The following is a 21,304-nucleotide window of genomic DNA, read 5'->3' on the forward strand; positions in this document are numbered from 1 at the left end:
AAGAAGAGGTTTATGACTTCTAATGTTTGGGGCTTTTAGGCAAGGTAGTAAAAAACTCAAATTTGCCCTATTTAGTATAACATTTGGCAGCTAGTATTTTATATTTACTGGATTTATTAATTTTAGTGTTTTCAGTAATGGAAATAATGTGACCAATTCCATTCACTTTACCCTACACATGCACAACTCAAAGCTTAACTGATCAGTCAGGCTTTTCACTTTCCATGCCAAGTCTTACATTGAGATTTCATAATCTTGGAACATTCCTTTCCTTGCTTAAAAAAAAAAGCCTATTCAATCAAATGTATGAATAATGTATTTGATATATAAATAACAGTGAATGCCAAGAAGCTGAAAATATCATTGGTATGAGCCCAGTTCCTTCTGTCAAGCTATCTCCAAGGAATAAATTTTAAGCAGGAATTTCTGTTTCAGGCTTATCCAAGGCAAAACAAAACATCAGTTTTATTGGGTTTTTTAGACAAGAAAAGTAAGATCAGTCTCTAAAATTCAAACAAATCACACTATGTATTTTCTTTTGGTACAACTTAAAACCGAAAAAGTTTTTTTTGCTTACCTCTAAAAAACTTGCAGAAGCAGAGGTAAGCTTAATTTGCAAACATTTTCAGGCACTATCTAGTTTTCTGACGAATAAAATCCCATTTTACCATTTAACATACTTTTTCACATTCACAGTTCTCTGATGTAATGCATCTTATAGCTACAGACATTGCATTGAAAATAAACTGGATTATTTTTGCTTTAACTAAATTATTGAGTAACTCAAGTTTAAGGCACTAGCAAATTGCGTGTCATGTTTCAAACATTTGGAAATGACCATATTCGTATGCATTCTACCGAATCAGGCCATTCACAGGCCAATTCCTCACCCAGGCATTCGGAGTTCACATTACACTTCTGGTTTATTTAGTTGAGGTGGCAGATGAACTCTGTTGCTGTGGCTGTCCTAGTGGTAACAGTACTAGTTAGTCATCCTGCACACATCACTTTATCCAGCCCTATGTGGGAAAGCTCACGTATCTGCTTAGAAGTAGATGCAGAAGGCAAAAAATGAAAACAAAAAACAGTTAAATGTACAAACTCATATATGTGTATTGGGTGCTCATGGACCCACAACTCCAAAAATCAGGAAAAATCCATTCAAAGATTTATTTTTATTAAAATAAGAGTTTTTTCCACACCCTGCGCTCATCCCTTCCCCGGGGCAATCAAATCGGTGGTGCACAGAGTTGAGGCAGTCAGATTTAATGGAGCTGCTCTGTAGTGTCCAGGTTTGTTTTGCTCCCTCTGATGAGAAGCACTGCTAAATCTGAAGTGTGTCAGGTGGGTCAGGTTCAAAAGTTGGTCGGTTCTGGTTCCTCCTGACACTCTGGACACCGAGTTCTGGAATCCAAATTAAGAGGATATTAACGAAAGCATGCCAAAGTGACTTTTCCCATTTTGATGAAGACCAGTGAGCTAAACAGGCTTTTGCCTGTTATCCAGCTCCATTTGCTTTTTTGTGTCTGTGTGCACTAGTTTACACAGCAGAATGAAAATGTTTTCTTGTGGGCTAAGGAGATAATCTTCCAGGCATTTTCATATGCTCAGTCATCAATGATTATAGCTTTAATAGAGACAGGATAGCAATATCTGTCTGTGCAATTCACAGCATCTCCAGGGACTCTTTTAACAGGCTATTCTTACCAGGCGAGGATGGTGAGAAGGCTTCTCTTCCAGTGAAGCTCGCAGATCCAAACTGCTGAGCACAGGATTGCTGGAGGGGATGATATTTTCCCAGCCAGCCAGGCAATGCTGTGGAAACAGACAGGAATGCTGCAATGGAGTGCTTTACCCTTGTGGCCTGTTAGCTTTAAATAATAACTTCTGCACAGAAAGTTTTTAGAAAAATTTTAGAAAATTTTAGCAAGTAAATAATTAATTAATTTTTGAGGAGTTTTATGTCACTAACAGGAAAGAGAAGAAGTCTCTGATGAAGCAAAACTGCATAGCTGTCTCCTCTTCCACCTTTCACTAGCTTATTATTTCTACACCGATCTCTTGGTTTATGAACTCAAGCACCCAACCTCTCTGAACCTGTGTCAACCGACCCATGCATTTCCCTAACCTCATAACCAGGCTTCTTCCTAACTCTTCTCTGGAAATCCCTAGGACAGGGCTAGGTCTCATTAGTAACACTGCCTGCGGAATTGCCTAGTGGCTGCAATACAGGACCAACTCCACAAAATCAGTCTTAAACCCATCCTTGCCACTACTGATTTTGCCTGGCCTGTATATGCTGCGACTACTTCACAGAAGCCTGTCTTTTAGACTCCCTAACATCTGTGGAAAGAAACACAGACGTTCTTCGTTCATCCTGTTGAAAGGTCAATGTCTGAAATAAGTCAGCTGAATCATGCCCCAGAAGCATACAGCTCCGTATGGTACTTTTTGGTTTTTTCCTTAGTGTAAAGCATTTGGGGATATGTCATATACATCATGCCAGGTATAAGCTCAGAAGCACAAACCAATGTTTTTTCTTGCTATCTCAGTGACGCAGATCAGAAATTTTAGTGGAAACCCTGCCAGGGGGATGAGTCCCATATTCTCTCTCCTTGTGCTGTAAAACAACACCTAGCCTGGGCTGCGCCATCAGTATCAGCAAGAAAACAGCAACTTACTGAAGGTAATCCTAGGTTATCTGTCGGTTCAAAGCTCTTCCTGCGATGGGCTTTGTATTTGTAGGCAGGCATAAGGGTAGACCTGGGAATGCTGACCCTGCAACAACACAAGGTTTGACAAGGCAGAGGAAATTTGCATGCCCTTCCCACTCAGAATCCAAGGGTCTAATCCCAAAGTGAACCAAGCAAACCAGTTTTGGGTTAGGGCACTAGACACTTAACACTTAACATGTACATTCAGATTCTGGACCAAATTCAGCTAAACCACACGTTTCTCACTGACTTCAGAACCGTTTCTGCTTACAGCAAAGATCAGTAGGGAGTTTTTAAGCAAGAGATACACCTCTGCCTTGAGAAAAACAACCTTTTACAAGCTATTTTGATGCTGTTTTCTCCCTCACAAGATCAGCTTTTTCTTCCTTATTGTTTCCTCAAGTTCTGCATATTACAAAGCAATAATTCTTTACCTGACATAGGCTGGCTCTTCCAGTGTCGCTGGGGGCTGGTGAGTACGTGGGATCTTACACATGGGACAGGCAGATTCTGAATCCACAGGGACAGTGAAGAGGCGCTGGTTTAATTGGTAACAGTAAACACCTGCCACAGAGTAAAAAACCACCATGGTATTTGTTTTTCAGAAGGTTCCTCAATGCAGTCCACAAAGCTGTGTTCTACTGCAGTGCCACATATGCATTCTACAGAAAGAGCTGCTTTTCCTGAAATATCTTTTACACTTCCTGTCCCCAAATAAGTTCCTAAAAAGCAAAACCAAAACTTCAACCTCCTCAACTGAAAAAAGAGAACATTAGCTAATTATAAGAAACCCTGAGAAAATAAGACGACACTGATTGAGAGGATCCCTAGAAGACTCAAGTATTTTTGGAGTAGGAAGCTGAATCTGGTTTAGAAGCTGCAGCTAAAAATAACACATTCTTCCCTGTCTTGTATGATGTGGGGCGCTCTCAGAACGACAGGCAAAGACTGCTCTGTTGCTTGTTCACAGAATTGAATTATGAAGAAATCTCATCTTACACTTATGAGAACTGGTTATCAAATCTGGTTCTTGTTCAGGAACTATGCAATCCAGAGCCTTGGGCCTAAAGAAACACACAAACAGATCAGTTAGCGACAGGGGGGGGGCAGGCCCTCTGAACACCCCCACCTTTTCCAAGCATACATTCCTGACTGGGAGGTAAAGACAGACCTACAGAGCCACCCTTGTAATTTCCCACTGCAGTCAGACTATACTTCTCACTACTCTTAAGGGATATGTTGCTGCTTCAGACCTTCCACCACACCCACTTACTCCAGGTGCTGCTCATGAATACATGCAGCTTGGTTGGCCTGTCGGAACTCATGCAGCTCAGCAAAGTACTGGTCCGATTTTTCTGCTACTGAAGAGTTGTTATCTAGGAGCCCTGAGAACACCAAGGAAAGAGAAAAGTTTAAGGATTTACCAGATTTGGGAAAGCTCAGAAACAAGCCTCACACAAAACAGTCAAGGCTACCGAAGGTCTGAAGCACCAAAATGGATAACGAGGAGTGTGCCATCATGTCAAGCCAGTGCTGTACTGCATGGTTTGGGCCCCTTATTGCATTCATTTGCTTTGGTTACCTGGTACACCCTCTGACCCCACTCAGCGTTGGCGTTTGCTGCCTGGATCCCTATACCACTGCCACTTCACCCTCCCAGGGAAGCACGGGTCACCTCCGGCCTGGACAGGGAGCAGCTTCTGACAAAACTGCAGCTCCTTTGCTGAGACCTGCTACGTGAACTCTAAGACTGCAGTTCTGTCACACCTCAACTTAAAGGGGTTGTAAGCTGTGTTTCAACTCTTTATATTACTAGATCATGCTGACAGCTTTGCTTTAGGTTTAGGATTCACCTGCAATCCAGTCATAGCCCAGGAAAGGATGCACAGACCAACTGCTCACAGGTATGGTATATTCTTCAGGGTCAGACTGAAAAGCCACATGACCAGCTTCCTTCTGGGAAGAAAACAATTCAAAAAGACTTCTTATGCATCTAGCAGGACACTCAAAGGTACAGCTTAGGAGACAACTGGCAGCTGTTCAAATGGGGGAGCTGGCTGGCTTTGTGGCTGGATTCTGTCTATGCCTCTACCAGTATTTACTCGCTAGCCCTTTGTCCTCCCAATTCATAAAACAGAAAGAGGCAGGGGACTTCCCCAGGCCAAGTCAGTACTTCTCATGGCTTTGAACAGAATGCTGACCACCCTGCACCACACATCCCCAAACATCAGGCCACTTGCGCTGCCCTGGAGGACGATCACAGCAACAGCCTGCCCTTCACGCTTACGGAAGCAAGCTATACAGCAGCAGCACTGCACCAGGCTGTTCTTCCTGAGCACGTGAACCACATATACAAATGGCAAAGAGTGACAGTGAAGTGCTACAGTTTTCTGGTCTTTGGTTCAAGGGCTAAGGAAAGCAGGGCCTGAACAGACTGCCAACAGCCCCTGGCTGCTAAGGCCAGGAACAGTTCTGACCCAACTTCCAATTTACACAGTGGGAACAGGGCAAGTAATGTTCTCCTGACCCTTCCTCCCCATCCTCCTATTGACTTACGAAAATAAGCAAAGCATTGGTTTCACCATTTACCTTCAACCCTTTGGACTGAGATGTCAGCGAGATTGATTTACAAATTATGGGCTCTCTAATGACCACATGCTGCTTGCTGGTCTCTTCACTTTGTGTTCTGCTCAGTGATGGGTCCGGATGACCCTTAAGCTGTTTTTTCTCTTGGGACCCATGCAGCAGAGTGGACTGTTTTCTGTTCTCTCCATGTCCCAGAAGGAAGGACTCTTTCTCCTGACTTCCTCGAGCAGGGCCATCCCTATCCACTCTAGAGGTTTCTCTGCCACACGTAATGATTGCAGACTCTGGCATAACATTCTTTTTCCCAGGGAAGCTGGAATCCAAACCTACTGCTTCCTCTGTCTTTGCTTGTTGTCGCTGTACCATTCTTTCATTGCTGCTGTGTTTAAGAGATGAACAGAGGGCTGCTCGGGCTGCATAAGCTCCAGGTTCCACAGATACCAACACTGCAGGGTCAGCTGTAGAAGTCACAGCATCAACCTGATTTCCCTTCTGTAAGGACAGAGACTCTCATACCACATGGCATCATCCAGATTACAAATACCTTTCATTAGGACATCACTCAGTAAGAGAAAACCAATCTCTCATTCTACTATGCTCACCCCTTTAAATTCCTGTGGGGAAAAATAAATCCTTATATTATTCATGAGACATTATTAAGTGTTTGGAGAAGACAAAAAATGGATCCACTTTCAGCTACATGCAGTTTTTGCCAATCTGAGAAATTGTTAAACTTTTAGCCTTTGTGCTTAGAATAAAAGGATTATGTTCCACAACGTCCACTCCTATTTTAGGATAGGACATTTCTTAGGCAGGAACTGATCTGTGAACCTTTTGCAAGGAGAACGTATTAGAGACTACAGGATGAACCATAAACAAAGTCTAGCTGCTCTTCTAACAGATTCCACATTCTACTTTCTACCATGTCCCTGTGCGTCTCCTTTACGACACCACTCCATACAGAGAGCTGCTGACTGTCACACATGGCCCATTTGCCTCCCAGCACAGACACAACACATACCCCTCTCCTGGGCAGGGGGACAGATCTATCAGTAGTTGTTCTATTATGCGGCGATGCTGGGAACAGTGGCTTGCCGGCAAGTCTTTTTCTGATCTCTTCCTGCTTCGTTCTGAGCCTTTGTAGAAGGTCCTGGTTGGCCTGACGCAGCCTCTTCAGGTGCCCTAACTCCATTCTGTGAAAACATTTTCCTGTAAAGCCGGAGGCAAAGAAGCAGACTCAGGAAAAACCACTCTCAGGGGACTTTTCACAAATGTTGAGAAGTACTGATCGTTGCTCCTGAGAAATCATCCAGTCTCAAAACTCTTCACACTAAGAACTAGCACCACTGCATACTTCTCTCCCCTCGGATGTACTGTCAAATATTTCACACCCAGAAAGCGGTAGCTGACTGAATAAAGACACTCTTACAGAGGAAATGGTAAACATGAAAAAAGTCACAGCAAAAAGCCAAATAAGAGACTTTTGATTCAGAGGCTGATATTTAGGACAACCTCATGTAATTCTACTCTAATGTTCTTTTTAAGCATCACAATTTATACTGTGATAATACCAGGATGCCTGTAAGTTCAAAATATGAATAATAAATACAAATGTATGTACTACATCCAAAAAAATACTGAATCAAAACTGTCCTCTGTGTTACCCAGGCAGGAAGAACTACAAAAGGCTGAATTATGAATCAGGACTAGGGGTCAGACAATTCCAATCCCACACATTAATCACTAAGGGTTACAGCCCTTTTATTGGGGGTGGGTGGGGGGTTGTTAATAAATAAATGAAGCTTAATTTGACTGTAAGGCTCTCACTGTTCACATCATCACAAGCTCCTCTACATTTGCAGAAAGTGTTTTTTAAATAAAATAAAACAAAACCCCAAACCCAAACCCCCACACTGCTTGTGGCTAGAGTGATCAATCATGTGCTCAAGAAAGCTACATGCTTCCCTAGGACCTTTTGTTGCAAAGGATCCCTAAACCCTTCTCCAAAGCTCATCTGATTTGTTTTTGTGTCTGCTACCCTGACAACTGGACATGAGCTATCAAATGCATATGCTGTACAACGGCACTGGTAGGAATGAAGAGCTGTGCTAACAATCAAAAAACTACAACACATCTTTTTGTTACACAAAATAAGCAAAGTGCACTACAGGACATAAACCAGAAATACCAGTCTTGAGGCACTAAATTTGAGATCATTTGAGCAAAACAGAAGTTCTCACAGCATTCACAGGACAAAGCTATCAACATCGTCTCATCATTGCTCATCGGAAAGCAAATACTCCGAAAATATTAGTCAAGGGACTTTCTGGAAGGGTTTTACCAGATGAGACCCACTCTCAGCATAATCTACAAGAAGCTGTTAATCCTTCATGCTCAGCCCCAGGGCCTGGAGCTTACGAAACTGCTTTAGTTTGAAACCTTTGCGAAAAGGAGCTTAGCTTCTCACAGTTAAAAATAAATAACGGTTGTCTCGGGAGCCAAGGACTCTCCCGCCCCTCTGCAAGGAAGCTGCCCAACAGCCCCGCGGCGCCCGCCGGGGCTGTGCCTGCCAGACCCACGGGCTCGGCCCCCCACGCCCGGGGCAGGGCAGAGGGCAGGGCAGAGGGCAGGGCAGAGGGCCGGGCACGGGCCGCCCCCCCTCCCTCCTCCAGCGGCCGTTCCGGCAGAGCGGGTAACGCTCCCCCGGGCACGGCGTGCGGCCCGCCAGACCCGCCGGTGCAGCTCACCCCCGCCGCCTGCGCGTCCCCAGCCCGCCTGCGCCGGCCCGAGCCGCCGGGGGATCCCCGCCTCGCTCCAGCCGCCACCGGGGCTCCCCAGGGCGGCCCCGCCCGGCCGCCCCGCCCCGCCGCTCCCGGGGCATGCGCAGGGCCCGGCAGCCGCCGCGGCCGGGGCGGGGTGCGGGAAGGAGCCCTTTCGGAAAGGTTATCGCTGGAAAACGGCCCTTTGCGTTTCTAACCACAGGGTCACACCCCGCGGGAGCTCCCCACCGCCACTGCAGCCCACTAACGCCTGCCTGCTGGCCGGTACTGGCACCACGCTCTCCAGCCACCGCTAACGCCACACCGGCATTTCCAGCGTCACTTCAGAAGGAATCCTCAACCTTTCCAGCAGGTTGTTCGGCATCACTGGCCGCCTGTTAATTTTCGAAGTAAGAACACAGATAAAAGGCCACTAATGTCAAACATGCACTTTCCTACAACACAGCAGCATATCATCATCTCAATGTATTATACTTACACTTGAAGACTTTGTATCAACATGCAGAACACATCAGGAGAAATGCTTTTCCAATTCATTTTTATTTTGGTTTCCACTGTTTACAGCATTGATACAGGAATAATTCATGCAAATTTATCACCTTAAATACAGCAGAGAGAAAACTCACTGGTAAGAGTATTTCAAAGAGCTCCATCAACATAACACAATAAGAAAAATAAGTAGCAGCAATAAGATAAAGTGCATTTAGCTGACTTTCTTCAATAAGAGGCTAAGGAAGGCTTTTTTTGGAATTACCTGTTCTAAGGATTAGGTTATCATTCTTTACAAAAATCAGAAGAGAGCAGCCTCCTTGCTGGTATGTTCATTCCTCCACCACTCTCAATTAAAGAACAGCTCTGTTTCATTTGAGAGGAATCCAGCTTATAGGCCCTTCTGTTTTAAGTTCGATTCTCGATCACTCAGGCTTCTAGGGACAAGGGTTGCACACGTACTTAAAAAATCTTCCCTCCCATGTTAGCAGTTTTGCTTCTTAAAAAAATTCAAGCGTTTTTTCCCCCATTCTATAGGTTAGGTTTCAGCACTACCGCGAGAATGCCTACATCACCAGTATCTCAGCAGCATCAGAAACACACACATGGGCAAGACACCCGATTCTAAGAACCCATCAATCTCTCTTCCCTTTACAGATCAGATACTGGCTTAAAGATTAGCTCATTTATCAGATTTCCCCCAAAGGCCTGCTGAAGACCTGCAAACACCACGTCTTCAAAAGCAAGGTCAGCAATTCAGGCTGCCTAGAGCTGCTGAGCAGTAATATATCACCAGCTCCCTCTACCTGGAATTGACAATTTCCTGGTGTATTAGGGGTGTGCTTAACATTTTAAGTCAATAGCACAGTGTATAGCCTATTATAAATGTCTATGTGGTAACTTGAGAGACTCAAGATCTGAATTTATTCACATAATACCTACAGCAGAGTAACAGCGGATGATTCACTTACTCCGGTACACTTCACCACAAGTTTAGAGAACACCTTTCCAGAGGCAAGGACTCAAGTTTCTTTCTTACTCCCTCTCATAACTGGTCCAAGCCATATTTATGTTCTGGTGGTTGCCTGAGGAAACCAACCAAGGCCAGTGAGGCTTTCTGATGAAAATGGCTTTTCAGTTTGGGTTGGAATCAAAGCTATCTACTACAAGTGACAGTTTTGTTTGCTTCCTGCATTCCAGGGACATAACAAGAGTCTCACTGCCAGCTCCGCCATAATCGAGATACTTCAAGTATTACTGCAAATCTCAGAACAGCCTAACATACCGACATCTCACTATTTCTACTCCCTCAAGTATCATGCAGCTGCTTCTTTCTGGAACTTTCATGACACACAGACCAGGGGACTTGTCACAGGCACACATATTCACACCTGAGTATGAACAAGAAATCCTAAGGCCAGCTGATACCAATTTCCAGTGAAAAGTCCCACTGTCAGTAAGAAAAACCCCCATTGCTTAGTGGTTCTGAATTCAGCTGGGACCTGCTCAAAGATAGCCCAGATTCTCTACAGTTTGGTGCTGAACAGATTTAGGGTTGTCACTAACCTCAGAACTACAAGATCTGATTCTGGATTCCTCAGACGTTTTGTGGGGAACAGAAAGATTATAGCTAACACAGGGCAAAATACTGACCCACCAAGTGGAAAAGAAACTTTACAACATCGGAACCTAATCCTGGTGCTGCTGAAATCAGTGAAAATTTCTCCTCTGTCAACTCCAACAGGAAGACTCAAGTCCTTACAATTCCCAAATCTTGTAATTCAAATTCAAAATTGCTTCAGGGCAAAACTCAATGATTAATTTCATCTAACTGCAAATAAAGAACTTTAAAAAAAATGTTGCCTTAACCCATTCTTGCCCTGGCATGAAATACAAGGGACAGGTCTCCCCAGTGCCCCAGAGGAGCTGCACTTGCCAGCTCACTCTTGTACTTTTAACAGAAGAGAAGCAACATCAAATGTTATTACCGCATGGACTGTAACGTCCTTTGGGAACTCTACATGAAGAAAAACCTCTTACAGCTTGTAATCTGCATGCTGTTGCTGTGGCCAAATAGTGGGAATGGAATTCCAAAGGCCTGCTTCCAAAAACACAGCTGTGCATTTCTACAAAAAAACCCACATTCATCTACTTATCTCATAAGGCAGTTCATCACATTCTGCCAAATGGCTTTTCTTTCCTATTTTTCTTCCTCAATAAGCTGCCAAATTATCAGTAGTACCTGCTTTCACAGGAGCTAGTCTCTGCAAGCTATTCGTCCATGACATGAAATGGGCCTGACTGCATTACTGAAAAGCTCTTAAGATGAAGAAACTAACTCCAAAGACAATAAGCTTACCAAAACAACCTCTTAAGTCTCTCTTGCTCTGGAAGAGAACTGGGTTTTCTTCATAAGTTCAAACATACTGACAGTAATAAACCTTTCTATGAAGGGGCACGGTGAATCTCTGTCACGTTCTACAATAACAGAACATTAACCTAGGAAACAGGCCTGCCCGAGCTACAAATGCATTGTGAAACCATTACGTCTGTGTGCACAGGATCTGTGTTCAGACAAACAGCTGTTTGTCACACATACATAAACTTGGGGCTTGGAAGTCAGAAGTTCTATCTTCATGTACTAAAAGTAATGACTCCATAAAGAGGTGTCAGAATAACTTTAAACCTGATGTTTGTTTGATTTAAATTTGTTACTATACTTGATTTTGCTTTAAGAAGTCCCTGTAAATGTATGAAGCACACATTCCTTCTGAAGTAGCCTGGTCTCACAAGAAGGAAAAAGAAGAGTTATAAACAAATTAGTGTTTAGAGGTGGGACACAAAACGGGGAAGCAGAACCCTATTGTTCACACAGCAACTGGAAACACAGCAATAGGCTTTTGCTCATCTCATTCCCTTTAGGGAATTCCATCACCCACCATGTTCTCTGCAGTAATTAAGAGAGCACTGAAGGGAAACAGTGTTGGTTTTCTCTTCTTCTCACACTATCTGCTTTGCTGCAGGTACTGATGTGTGAACATGTTGAGCTCACTGTCAAGCCATCCTGCTTTATTCCTGCAAGGACAGAAAGCTGCCATTAGGTGAGTAAAATAGCTCTCCTCAAGCCAATCTGAAAGAAGCCTGACCAAAACAAGTGAAGAGTAAGGCACAGAGAGGAGTGCCAGAGGTCCATTCCAGAATGCTGACCCTCAGGTCAGGAACGCTTGCCTGCTAACAGTCCCTAGACCTTGAGGTTCAAACCAAGATCTTGGTCACAATTTCATATTGATTTTATTGTGTAGATAAGGAATGTTTGAAAAATTCTTCCCGACAGCCTTCGCAGGGTGAAGAAAAACATCAGAAAACAGTGTACAAGGGTGAAGGTGAGACTTAGAATAATTTTATAGTAGCTTGAAGGAATTTGTAGGAGTAGAGGACTGTAAGTTTTGATAAATGGAAAGGAACTGTAATTCTGAACAAACCAAAAACAAGAAGGAAGAAGTGTTTTGTGAGAGAGGAGATTTAAATGACTGTCAACAGTACATGGGAAAGTACATAGTAAAAGGGAACATGACTTGGTAAGGAAAGATGCTGGTGTCTGCACCCCAAACACTACAACGGAAGGAGAACTGCAAAGACACACTCTAATCTGAAAATCTTGGGGCAATCACATGAAAAACAGTTGTCTGAGTATACAGGATAATAAAAGCTCACCTGAGCAATTTTGCTTTGCTCTGCAGTGAATCCAGAACTTCGATTTTTTTATTCAAGGCAGAAACTTCCTGCTCAAGATTCTCCCGTGTAACATCCACTTGCTGACACAAATGAGCGAATGTTCCAGCAAGCTCTCTATGAAACAAGAATAGTCAGATAAGACAAAAAGTAAGATCAAGCAGCAAATTCAAGGAATAAATCCCTCTGACGTATAGTGACGATGATACTGTCTCAGACATTCGTCCTTCCACTTCTGCACAAGAATACATCAGAGCATCAGAGCAACTTGATTTGAAAGACTGAAGTACATTAAGACTAAACCTTAACAGCACCCAAATACTACATCCATGATTCAGAAAAACATAATATTCTTTTAAAACACTTGTATCATTACACCTTTTTAAATCTGGAATTCAATATGCAAACTTACCTTGTTTTTACAATAAATATAATTTAAATAAAAAAACTCACAATAGAATTTAGATAAGGTTTTAGCTGAATATAGGCAACTCACTGTTGGACTTGGTGGCTGCAATTAGAACCTGTGTAACTGACGATGAGCTGCAATTTCTCACCAGCATACTCTACAAACTGCCGTTTGAAAGCTCTCTCTTTCGCTTTCGTGGTCCAGGTGAGGCGTTCATACACATAAAGGAGCCCATAAAGGCCAAAAGAGAGAGCAATCAGTCTCCAACCCACAGCCTTCCAGACCTAAAAAAAGCACAAGGGAAAAAAAAAATGACACAATCATTGTCCAGGAATGATGCTAACTCCTAACAACGTTGCACCGAGCATTGTGCTTATATTCTAGGCACATGAAAATGAGCCAGAAAGATAACCTTGACTTGCAAGTGGTTTCATTTGTCAGACGGCTTACTACTATTTCCAGCCTATAAAATAAAAACACCTAACCTAAACTATTGGGGTTCTGTATGGGTTAACCTTTACAGCACATTTAAATTACACCTGCAAGTGGAAACAAACTTTGTCTGGTTCACAGAATCCCTGTTTCCAAAGTAAAAGACACCTTTAAGCAATCATCTCCCCTGTGAGAAACCATCCACCCCCAGTCAAGTCAGTGTTCCAATTTTATTTATATAAATGCTGCTCAGATTGTCAACATACCACACCACCAACCACGATGATCCCCATGGAAGTTCGGGAAGTTAATGAGGCCAGGCCAGTTACCATCGACACCATGAGCTCCTCCTGGGTCATAGAGCCCTGAGGCAAAGGAGGCAAACTGGGATTTGCTGGTGTTAAAGGGCGTTGAACCTAATTAGAAAAGCAGCGACAAAAGAAAAAACAAAGTACAGAATAAGAGAAGGCAAGCCACTGCTCTTTCCGCCAAAAATATTTCAGCAGCCACTCAATATCCCATCTATCCCAACCGCTCGGTGAGGTATCCTACCTGGTCGTTATAGCCCATCAAGGCCCGACGACCATTCTTTGGTCCCAAAAACCTGTTCACCAGCATCGTCCATCCAAGAGAGAAATGGAACTCTATGTCCTCTTGGAAGTCAGCGCAAAGCTTGTCACAGTTCAGATCATAGCTGAGCGTGAAGCACTGTCGGGGAATTAACATGTCTATCTGGCCCCGCAAAGAGACTGGGAGAAGGGGTTTTAAACCATCTGCAGAGACAGAAAATAAAAACATTTTAAAAACGGCTGTTGGGTTCACAAGGATTAACTGGACTTGTATTCTGTAATCAGGGTGGTTATGGGTTGTTCCATCCTCCATAGTTTATTTTCTTGCTACCTTAAAAGTGCTAAAGCCAAGTATGTTGCAAAATGAGAGACGCATCACAAATTACTACTGAATTCTTAGTTCTTCAGAACCCTGAATAAAATCTTTCCATGAACCCTACTAAATCCTTACAGGTAGCTGGTAACGTATACAATTTAGCAATAGCTTGGTAAAACAAAATGTGAAGGCTAGTTCTAAAAGTGTTCAGGCACCATACTACAATTAAAACTTAGATTCAGACAGGCACCTAGTTACAAGTCATTCACATTTCATTAGGTTCTTGGTCCGAGAATGTCTCAAGTTTCCAAAGTCACAGTTCTTCTCTGTCATGAGGATTAAGTTAACTGAGTATTAATTAGCAAATCACTGTAAAAGTTTAGACACAGTGTGGAAAAAACAGGAGTAGTCTAATCAAGATGGAAACTAAGATGCCCACTGCACATCAGCCGTAAGATTAAAGAGAACGCCAGAACATCTACCTAGTTCTTTTGCATTTCAGTTAAAAGGAAAGGGAAATACTGCCTGCTGAACTGACCTATCATTTCTTGCTGCATTGTCTGCAGGGAAGCTGTGATTGCATTGGAGCAACGATCTGACATGTTACGGCCCAGGCCCTCCTCAATGTGTTTATGCAGCTCCTGACAAACAGAGAACAGGTTATTAAGCTTAAAGTAAACACAGGTAAGATGCAGGCTGCAGGTGCTAGAGCTTGCCAGTTAAAAAAACCCTCCCAGAACAGGAGCACACATTCTGTCTGCCCACTGTTCTAACACTTATTTCATTTCCCCCTGCCAATTCTTCAGTGAAGGAGAGGAAAAAGCAAATCAAAGAATCTCACATGTACTCTGTTGTCTAGGAAAAGTTCTGTTTGATCTATACAATGTGATATATCATATATGTATCGATTTATCACTGATATTATTAAAACAAAAATAAATCTCTTCCTTACTCTGTTTTCTTGAGGGTTTTTGTTTTGTTTTGTTTTTAAGATGTTTGCTTTTTACACAATACACATTCTAACAAAAGATTTTCAAGATACGAAAAGCTTAGCTCATATCCTAGTTGGAAGAATGCTAAGCATCTCAATTAGCTGGCATAAATACTGACTCGGAGCGAAAAAAGGTCTCTTTAAATTGCTTAAGCAACCCGTAGGAAGCAAACATCACTTACACTCTTGTAAACTTTAAGAACGACTTGAGATGGATGGAAGTCTGCTTGGTATTCATCTACCAACACTGAAAGCCGTCTGATTTCTTCTGCCATTGCATTTGACACCTAGAGAAACAGCACAGGACAGAGTTTCTATATATTCTGTCTCAGGGACAGACAGAAAACCCCTGCTGAAGACATGCATTTCTTAGTAAGCACTGCTGAACTCTAGGCACCAGGACTGTGCGGCACCATGCGGCCATTATGCGCCAACTGCAAAATGCAATATTGGTGACTTGCAAACAAAGATGATGGCTGAGAAGTATGTAAATCTGTGCCCTGTATAACAATTCAGACAGAAACACAATGAGGCAATATAAGACTTAAGAAAAATGAATAGGCCTTTTCTGTATATCCATAACAGTAAAAATGGCATGTTATTATTGATAGTAAGAAGACTGATTATTTTAGATTGAAATAATAATGAAATTTATCTGAAACATTTTAGGAAGCATTGAAGACTGAAATATAGTAGCAATAATAAGTCAAACATTAATCGAAGTCTCATCATTTATTTAAAGCATCTTATATGAGATGAGCTTCCCCAAGTATTCTACTTTTCATTTTATTATGTCAAGGGAGAAGAGGGGGGAAAAAAACCACAACCAAAAATACTTCTTCAAAGCTTTGTCAGCACTTTGCATTTTTCCCCTCCATGCTGACAGCTGTTTCAGACAATGTATAGCCACTCCTCCTTACCTGCCTCTCCACTTCTTCTGTGATCTGTTTTATTTTCCGCTTGTAGTCTTGAGTAAGGAGCTCCAGCTGTTTGTCAATAAATCCTAAACGCTCCTGTCGCTCCTCTCGCATTTCCAGACAGTAAACTCTAGTGAAAAAAAGCATCCATCAAAGAAACAGATAAATGCATTTTTGACCTACAAGTATCACTTGAATTCGAGAAATAAGATGGATTCTCCTGCCCAAGAACAACATGCGTCAATGTCTACAATACATTACATACACACGGCACAGGACAAAAAAGGTTCTTTTACCAGTACTTTCACAATTCACTGAACAAGCTACTGGTACGTGTCCTTCCTGCTCCCAAACATGCTGTATTCTGCTTTGCATTTTAAACGCTCATATCCTCTTAAACTTCTCCCAGAATACAAACTTCAGTTATGCAAGCACCAAGCACCAGTTCTCACCGCTGTTCCTGAGCAGCAATATGCACAGAATCCATGATGAGACGAACATCTTCTGCAATCTGCTTTGCTCTCACTGTATGCTGCTCAAATTTTGTTTTTACTGCTGACTGTGAGATACATTCCTGTATACAAAAGGCAACCCAAGATTAGCAGCAGGCAGAAGCATGCTAACACAACTTCTTCCCATATAAACCATTTCCAAAATGCAGTCCCACTCATATTTATAAACTCTAGTCCCCAGCCTCTCAGAAGTAAAATCTAAGCAGAAGGTTAATATACACAGTGCTCACCTCAAACCTTCTCTCAAAGTTCTGAAACTCAAACATTCTTACTTGAAAACCATCTGCCAACGCTCCACCTGAGGGGAGGCAAGTACAAAACAACTAAGTTTTGAGAAAGCAACCAGATGCTGGACATCAGGAAATGCTCCTGCTTTACCTTGAAGCCAATGCAAGAGTGCTGCTAAGTCATCTCTTTGTTTCTGACTGTTCTATTATTAACCTGACCCACCACCCCGATTTTATCCATACTTTGGAATAAGATATTCTCTGTTTTCTTCCCTTAAGAAAACTGAAAGTTGATGTTAGCTTTCCTCACCTCCTTCTGGCATCCCTTGAGCCCTCTGAATCCTGGCATTCAGCACTTCTTTTGCTGACACAAAGAAAATTCGATCCCCTGCCTGGGCTCGATCCACCACACCCAGCTCATCTACCAGGAAACTGGTGCACCGCTCCATGTGCTGTCGACGCACCTGAGGGATAAACAGGATAAACCCCACACGCGGTTAAATCCACTTTACGCTTCATCTCTTAGAGGTTAGGCCAGGCATCCACATGCCCTCTGCTGGTCTATGCTACCAATACAAAGAGTAAGACAAAGACTACTTTTTTATGGAATCTTCCAGAGGTTATCTAATTGATCTAACTTCAAAAGGCCCCCGTGAAACACCTTGATTTCCAGCTCAGACATTTCAAGAGTCATGTCCTAATCACTAGTCTATGCTCCCTCCAGTCTCTACACTACGGTAATAAAAACCCAACTGTAAAACAATCACATAGAACACTTTACGATTCTACCCGCAAGGAAAGGACCAGAGTCAAAATCAACTCTATAATATCCATGCAAAGAGAAGGTATTTAAACAGATCACAAACCTCTTCCATGTATTCTGGTTCAGAGGCAGATGCATCCCAGCGGTTATTTAAAATAAATATATTGGGTCGAGACAAACGTTCATTCACCTTGTGAAAGAACTGTTTCTCCTAAATAAAACGGAACAAAACCTCTTAGGATTAATATGTCATATTTTTTTTTACACTTTTAGCCAAATTCACTAAACAAGTGGACTTGAACATACAGTTTGCATCAATGTTGATTCAGAATTTGCCACCAGGACAAATACGTCAGCATCTAGACAGAATTTGTCAATCCAACTGTCCAGCTCTGTGGTTACATCAATTCCAGGGCTAGCAATAAAAAGAGACGAGACATTACTACGCTGTGGAAACAGCAAAAACAGAATTAAAAAAGTTAGTAAGAGATGTGTTTTAGCTTTCCAGGGCATTAATTTCCCATGTCTGAGCTACACTGTCCTGAGGTGATACAGAGTACAGACTAAAAGGAAGTAATCAAGAGAAACTGACTGCTAACTACAGCAAAGGACTTTAGTCACTGTCACAGATTAGAACAGGGTTGATTTCCTTGATGCTTGTTAAATTTGTATTTGCAGACATTTCTGTAATTAATCTATGATAAGCAGGAAAGGAAAGAAAGATATTTCTCACCTGTCCATCAGCACCAGGTCATCCTTTAAGAGAGGACATTTGGAATTGGGCCACATTACGCTGACTAGGCTGCCAGCATTCAGAAGTTCATCTTGATGAAGGGCGTGAGCCAGCTGGTTTACTGTCTATTAAAAAGATGGATAATTTATAACATTTCCTTTATGCTAAGACCCATTAACACAATTATCTCTGCTTCAGGGCTGTTCACAATTTAAGACAAAACCCAACTCCAAATCACTTTCTCCCTGGGAGGTTTTCCACATAAAACTTGCTTGAGTCTCCTAGTCAAAAGGCAACTGAGTTCAGTTCATGAGAGATTTTCCTGTCAACAAAGCCTATTGAGGAATTATCAGCAAGTCTGTGCCTTTTGTCAGTCACACAGAACCCAGAACCTCCCGAGTCGTTGTTTTGGCTCCCTGCTATCACTAACAAATAAATACAATGTATCACCTTTTTCACAAAATGAACAAGTTCCATTCTGTTACCTTGCTCCACTCCTCCCTTCCTGTATCCAACAAAAAGCTGTTCTTCATCTCTACTCCTTTAATGACTACAATCCTTAACTGTGCCATTTATTGAGAGTGTTTTCATTTTCTTATTCCTTCCCTTTTCCGGTACTTCTGAAGAGCTCTCCTCCTTTACCTTAAGGTTAAGGAAATCATACCTTAACACTCTTCTTTTCCTCTGAGCCTTCAGTAAGCAGGAAAGCTTCATGTCCATCTGTCCCTTCTACACGCAGGAAACAATTAGTGGTGTGTCCAATTCCTGAGGGAAGGACTTTGTCCCACAGCATGGCATTTATCACAGTGCTTTTCCCATTGCTTGTCCTGAAGTCAAATTGAAGAATGGTATAGCTAGGCTGCTGAGATTCAGCTACAGTTCTTTTGATATTACAGAAAGCAAGTTCTCTAAACCCAAGCAGTATCAGAAGCATTAACGATTTAGGTGCCATACGCAACTTACAAAAAGACTTTTCTATTTTCTAAGAATTATGTGCTACAATATTTGCTTCCAATTTACAAGACGACCAGTACCAGCGACACAAAATTACAAGCAAAAGCTGGAGCACTAGTGTTTCCATAAATATTTTTTACTGGCTACAATCCTGAAGCTGCCAGTTGCTTTACTGACTGGGGAGCGTAGGCAACATAAGCACGTGACTCACCTTCCAAAAAAAGCAACTTTCATGTGTCGTCTTGCCAGCACTTCACTAATGCCACTGACTTTTGACAGGTAGCCTTTGACTTCCAGTACCTGCTCTTCTGTGGTGACAGGATCAAGCTCTATATTCTTGTGTGTTTCTAAAATCAAAATACATCATGCCTCTCAATTCCAGAAGTCATCCTTTGCAGTACTGGGTGAAACATCTCTTCATGATGTCATACACGTAACTAAATGTTTATCTGTGTCCCAAAGCCTGTGTGGGTGATCTTGACATACGCAACTACACCCTGAGGTAATTTTGCATCAGCTTTTATCAGCTGGTCTGTTTTGTGTATCTAATAACCGTTCTCATCCTTAGGATTGCCTTAAACAGAACACAGCCAACACTACAGACACTCCAACAGCCTTAAAAAAATAATCTTCTGTCTGTGTCTTAAGCTGTTAAAGCCAATTATTGGCCTCTGCTACATGTCACTAGCAATGCCGTGTCTAGGTAAATATACTGAAAGAATTATAGACAAAAAGCCTAAAAAGTCTTGTACGGTTTATTAAAAAACTCCCAAACAACATAAAACCCAAGCATAGCTCAGTTTCCTAACATGGGCGAACCTGTCAGCTTTAAACTATGAATCCTGAACTCCACCCAAATTCAATAAAATAATTTTCTGTTCTTAGAAATATTAATATATAAACAGACATGCATGTATCAATAAGCACAGGTCTAGCAGTGCTACTGAACTGAATGAGGGGGGTTTGGTGTACATTTGGGGGAACTGTATGTGGGTGAAGCACTGTTACACGTTCATAGTTCAAGAACTCAGCTTACCTTCCAGGAATGAGGAGCTCTCATTGATGTATGCAGCCAACTGTTCAAAGATACCATTGATTTTCTTCTTTGCAGTGACAAAATGTTTAAGTGGAGAAGCATTTACCTCAGCCATGTGTCTTTTATCCTTCTTCACTGCAACTATTGACTTGGAACGAGTAAACAACAGGGACATCGCGCTACAGGGAAAAATCCAGTAGATAAAGGTGGCTCATCAAGTGCCAACAGCTACCCAATTAAGAATCCTACCAAAAAATATGTAAATACCTGTTTTAAAAACAGCCTCCTTTCCTTCACAAAGATACCGTTCCACCTTCTACAGTTGGAAATTACTCATTTACCATAAATTTTAAAAAATATCTTATTTTCTTCTCCGTTCCAACACAGAGACCCCCAGCAATCACTGCTGCCCTTCCTCCGCTTACTTTGAGGATGAGTTACGTTGTCACACGTCGGGCATGGTCAGCGGGCGTCCCTGAACGTGGACGACGGCAGTTTTCCTGCCTTGCCCCTCGCCCTGGCCACACGCCGTTCCGCAGCTCTCTCAGCGACGCCGAATCCAGCCCGTCCCCGTCCCTGCGGCAGAGGGACCCGGGGATGAGGGGCGCGGAGCTTCCTGATCACCCAGGCTCGGCTCCCCCGCCATTCCCGTGCGCGGGGGACGCGGCCGCCGCTGCCTTCCCCTCAGAGGCGAGGCGAGCGAGCGGGCGGGCCGAAGGGCGGGAAGCGCCCCCCTCCCACCCCACAGCGCGGCCCCCGGCGGGCGGCAGCGCCCCGCCCCGCCCCGGCCCCCGCCACCCATGAGGCGACCCCCGGCGAGCCCGGCCCGGCACCGCTCCCGCCTCCCCGCTCCCCAGGCGCCGCCCCGCCGCTCACCTTCACCGCCGCTCCTGCCAGGCCGCCATGTCACCCCGCGGCACCGCCCGCCGCCAGGCGCAGGGCGGCCGTGTCATCGCGCCGCGCCGCGCGGGCCCCGCCCTCCGCACCACGGAAGCGCGAGCGCAGGCGCCTCCGCGGCAGCGGCCACGCAGCGCGGCCCGGCCCGGCCCCCTCCCCTCCCGTTACCGTACAGCGCAGGGGGAAGCCACAGCAGAACAAGTGAAAAAACACTGCCGAAACACACACATACACCTTTGCCACGTTT

The 21,304-nt window shown here is 43.4% G+C and overlaps 2 protein-coding genes across 7 annotated transcripts; both read right to left on the bottom strand.

The window, feature by feature from the left end:
- Positions 1-298: 298 nt before the first annotated feature.
- LOC119144304 (migration and invasion inhibitory protein) lies at positions 299-8,647 on the bottom strand. Of its 4 annotated transcripts, none has more exons than XM_037379455.1 (10): positions 8,559-8,647; positions 6,322-6,493; positions 5,304-5,792; positions 4,568-4,670; positions 3,988-4,099; positions 3,714-3,778; positions 3,149-3,278; positions 2,682-2,778; positions 1,708-1,815; positions 299-1,404 (listed from the first exon to the last, which is right to left on the bottom strand). In XM_037379455.1, exons 1-10 carry the CDS (start codon positions 8,615-8,617, stop codon positions 1,210-1,212), a joined length of 1,530 nt encoding a protein of 509 aa, XP_037235352.1. In that variant the 5' UTR covers positions 8,618-8,647; the 3' UTR covers positions 299-1,209. The 4 variants fall into 4 exon arrangements, with proteins under 4 accessions (XP_037235352.1, XP_037235353.1, XP_037235351.1 ...); XM_037379456.1 differs by having other exon boundaries at positions 6,322-6,509; positions 8,559-8,644; XM_037379454.1 differs by lacking the exon at positions 8,559-8,647 and adding an exon at positions 8,048-8,196.
- MFN2 (mitofusin 2) lies at positions 8,601-21,139 on the bottom strand. Of its 3 annotated transcripts, XR_005103051.1 has the most exons (20): positions 21,037-21,139; positions 20,586-20,736; positions 20,161-20,339; positions 19,336-19,471; positions 18,835-18,997; positions 18,171-18,295; positions 17,744-17,852; positions 17,541-17,648; positions 16,985-17,138; positions 16,678-16,745; positions 16,388-16,509; positions 15,939-16,065; positions 15,201-15,305; positions 14,566-14,668; positions 13,695-13,915; positions 13,409-13,558; positions 12,798-12,994; positions 12,284-12,418; positions 11,509-11,644; positions 8,601-8,679 (listed from the first exon to the last, which is right to left on the bottom strand). XR_005103051.1 is itself a non-coding variant. In XM_037379452.1 (19 exons), exons 3-19 carry the CDS (start codon positions 20,333-20,335, stop codon positions 11,575-11,577), a joined length of 2,268 nt encoding a protein of 755 aa, XP_037235349.1. In that variant the 5' UTR covers positions 20,336-20,339; positions 20,586-20,736; positions 21,037-21,139; the 3' UTR covers positions 8,629-11,574. The 3 variants fall into 3 exon arrangements, 2 of the variants coding, with proteins under 2 accessions (XP_037235350.1, XP_037235349.1); XM_037379452.1 differs by having other exon boundaries at positions 8,629-11,644; XM_037379453.1 differs by lacking the exons at positions 20,586-20,736; positions 21,037-21,139 and having other exon boundaries at positions 8,628-11,644; positions 20,161-20,358.
- Positions 21,140-21,304: the final 165 nt, after the last annotated feature.

The sequence above is a fragment of the Falco rusticolus genome, chromosome 3, assembly GCF_015220075.1.
Source record: "Falco rusticolus isolate bFalRus1 chromosome 3, bFalRus1.pri, whole genome shotgun sequence".
Taxonomy (NCBI): Eukaryota; Metazoa; Chordata; class Aves; order Falconiformes; family Falconidae; genus Falco; species Falco rusticolus.

Excerpts from the sequence above, each read along its gene's own strand:
- LOC119144304 (XM_037379454.1), bottom strand. The coding sequence starts at position 8,181 with ATGCCCCGGGAGCGGCGGGGCGGGGCGGCCGGGCGGGGCCGCCCTGGG. Across the intron at positions 2,779-3,148 it reads GAAGAGCCAGCCTATGTCAG|GGTCAGCATTCCCAGGTCTA; the intron begins GTAAAGAATTAT and ends GTGTTGTTGCAG. Across the intron at positions 1,405-1,707 it reads CTTCTCACCATCCTCGCCTG|AACTCGGTGTCCAGAGTGTC; the intron begins GTAAGAATAGCC and ends TTTGGATTCCAG.
- MFN2 (XM_037379453.1), bottom strand. The coding sequence starts at position 20,335 with ATGTCCCTGTTGTTTACTCGTTCCAAGTCAATAGTTGCAGTGAAGAAG. Across the intron at positions 16,066-16,387 it reads ATTGCTGCTCAGGAACAGCG|AGTTTACTGTCTGGAAATGC; the intron begins GTGAGAACTGGT and ends TTTTTTCACTAG. Across the intron at positions 14,669-15,200 it reads TTCTTAAAGTTTACAAGAGT|GAGCTGCATAAACACATTGA; the intron begins GTAAGTGATGTT and ends TCTGTTTGTCAG.